General features: G+C 71.1%; 1 protein-coding gene across 1 annotated transcript in view; it reads right to left on the reverse strand.

Moving 5' to 3' along the window:
- LOC104402587 (leucine-rich repeat-containing protein 7-like) overlaps positions 1-280 on the reverse strand; it is a gene marked incomplete at its 5' end in the record, with an annotated part of 19,110 nt that overhangs the window by 17,899 nt on the left and 931 nt on the right. The window contains one exon of the mRNA XM_010010494.1: positions 17-272. Within this exon, the coding sequence (XP_010008796.1) occupies positions 17-272 (256 nt within the window). The remainder of the gene's footprint in view (positions 1-16; positions 273-280) is intronic.

A 280-nucleotide genomic window follows, 5' to 3' on the forward strand; every position in this document is an offset into this window, starting at 1 on the left:
GGCCCCGCCCCGTCGCGCGACCGGGCCCCCTGCCATACCTGTCGCCGGGGGGCAGGTCGTGGGGCTCGCCGACTCTCCTGAACATGGACATCTCGGTGGAGCTGACCAGCGAATCCGCCCTCCTCAGGAAGCCCGGCCGAGAGCCCTGGGTGGCGAAGGGGGCCGCCACCGCCTCGTCGTTCACCGAGGGCTGCGAGAAGGAGAACATGTGCTCCACGGGCGGGGAGCCGCGGTAGGCTCTCGGGCTCACCAGCTCCTGCGGCAGGGTTTTACTCTGCTG

This window comes from Nestor notabilis, unplaced genomic scaffold (genome assembly GCF_000696875.1).
Source record: "Nestor notabilis isolate BGI_N333 unplaced genomic scaffold, ASM69687v1 scaffold19782, whole genome shotgun sequence".
NCBI classification, from domain to species: Eukaryota; Metazoa; Chordata; class Aves; order Psittaciformes; family Psittacidae; genus Nestor; species Nestor notabilis.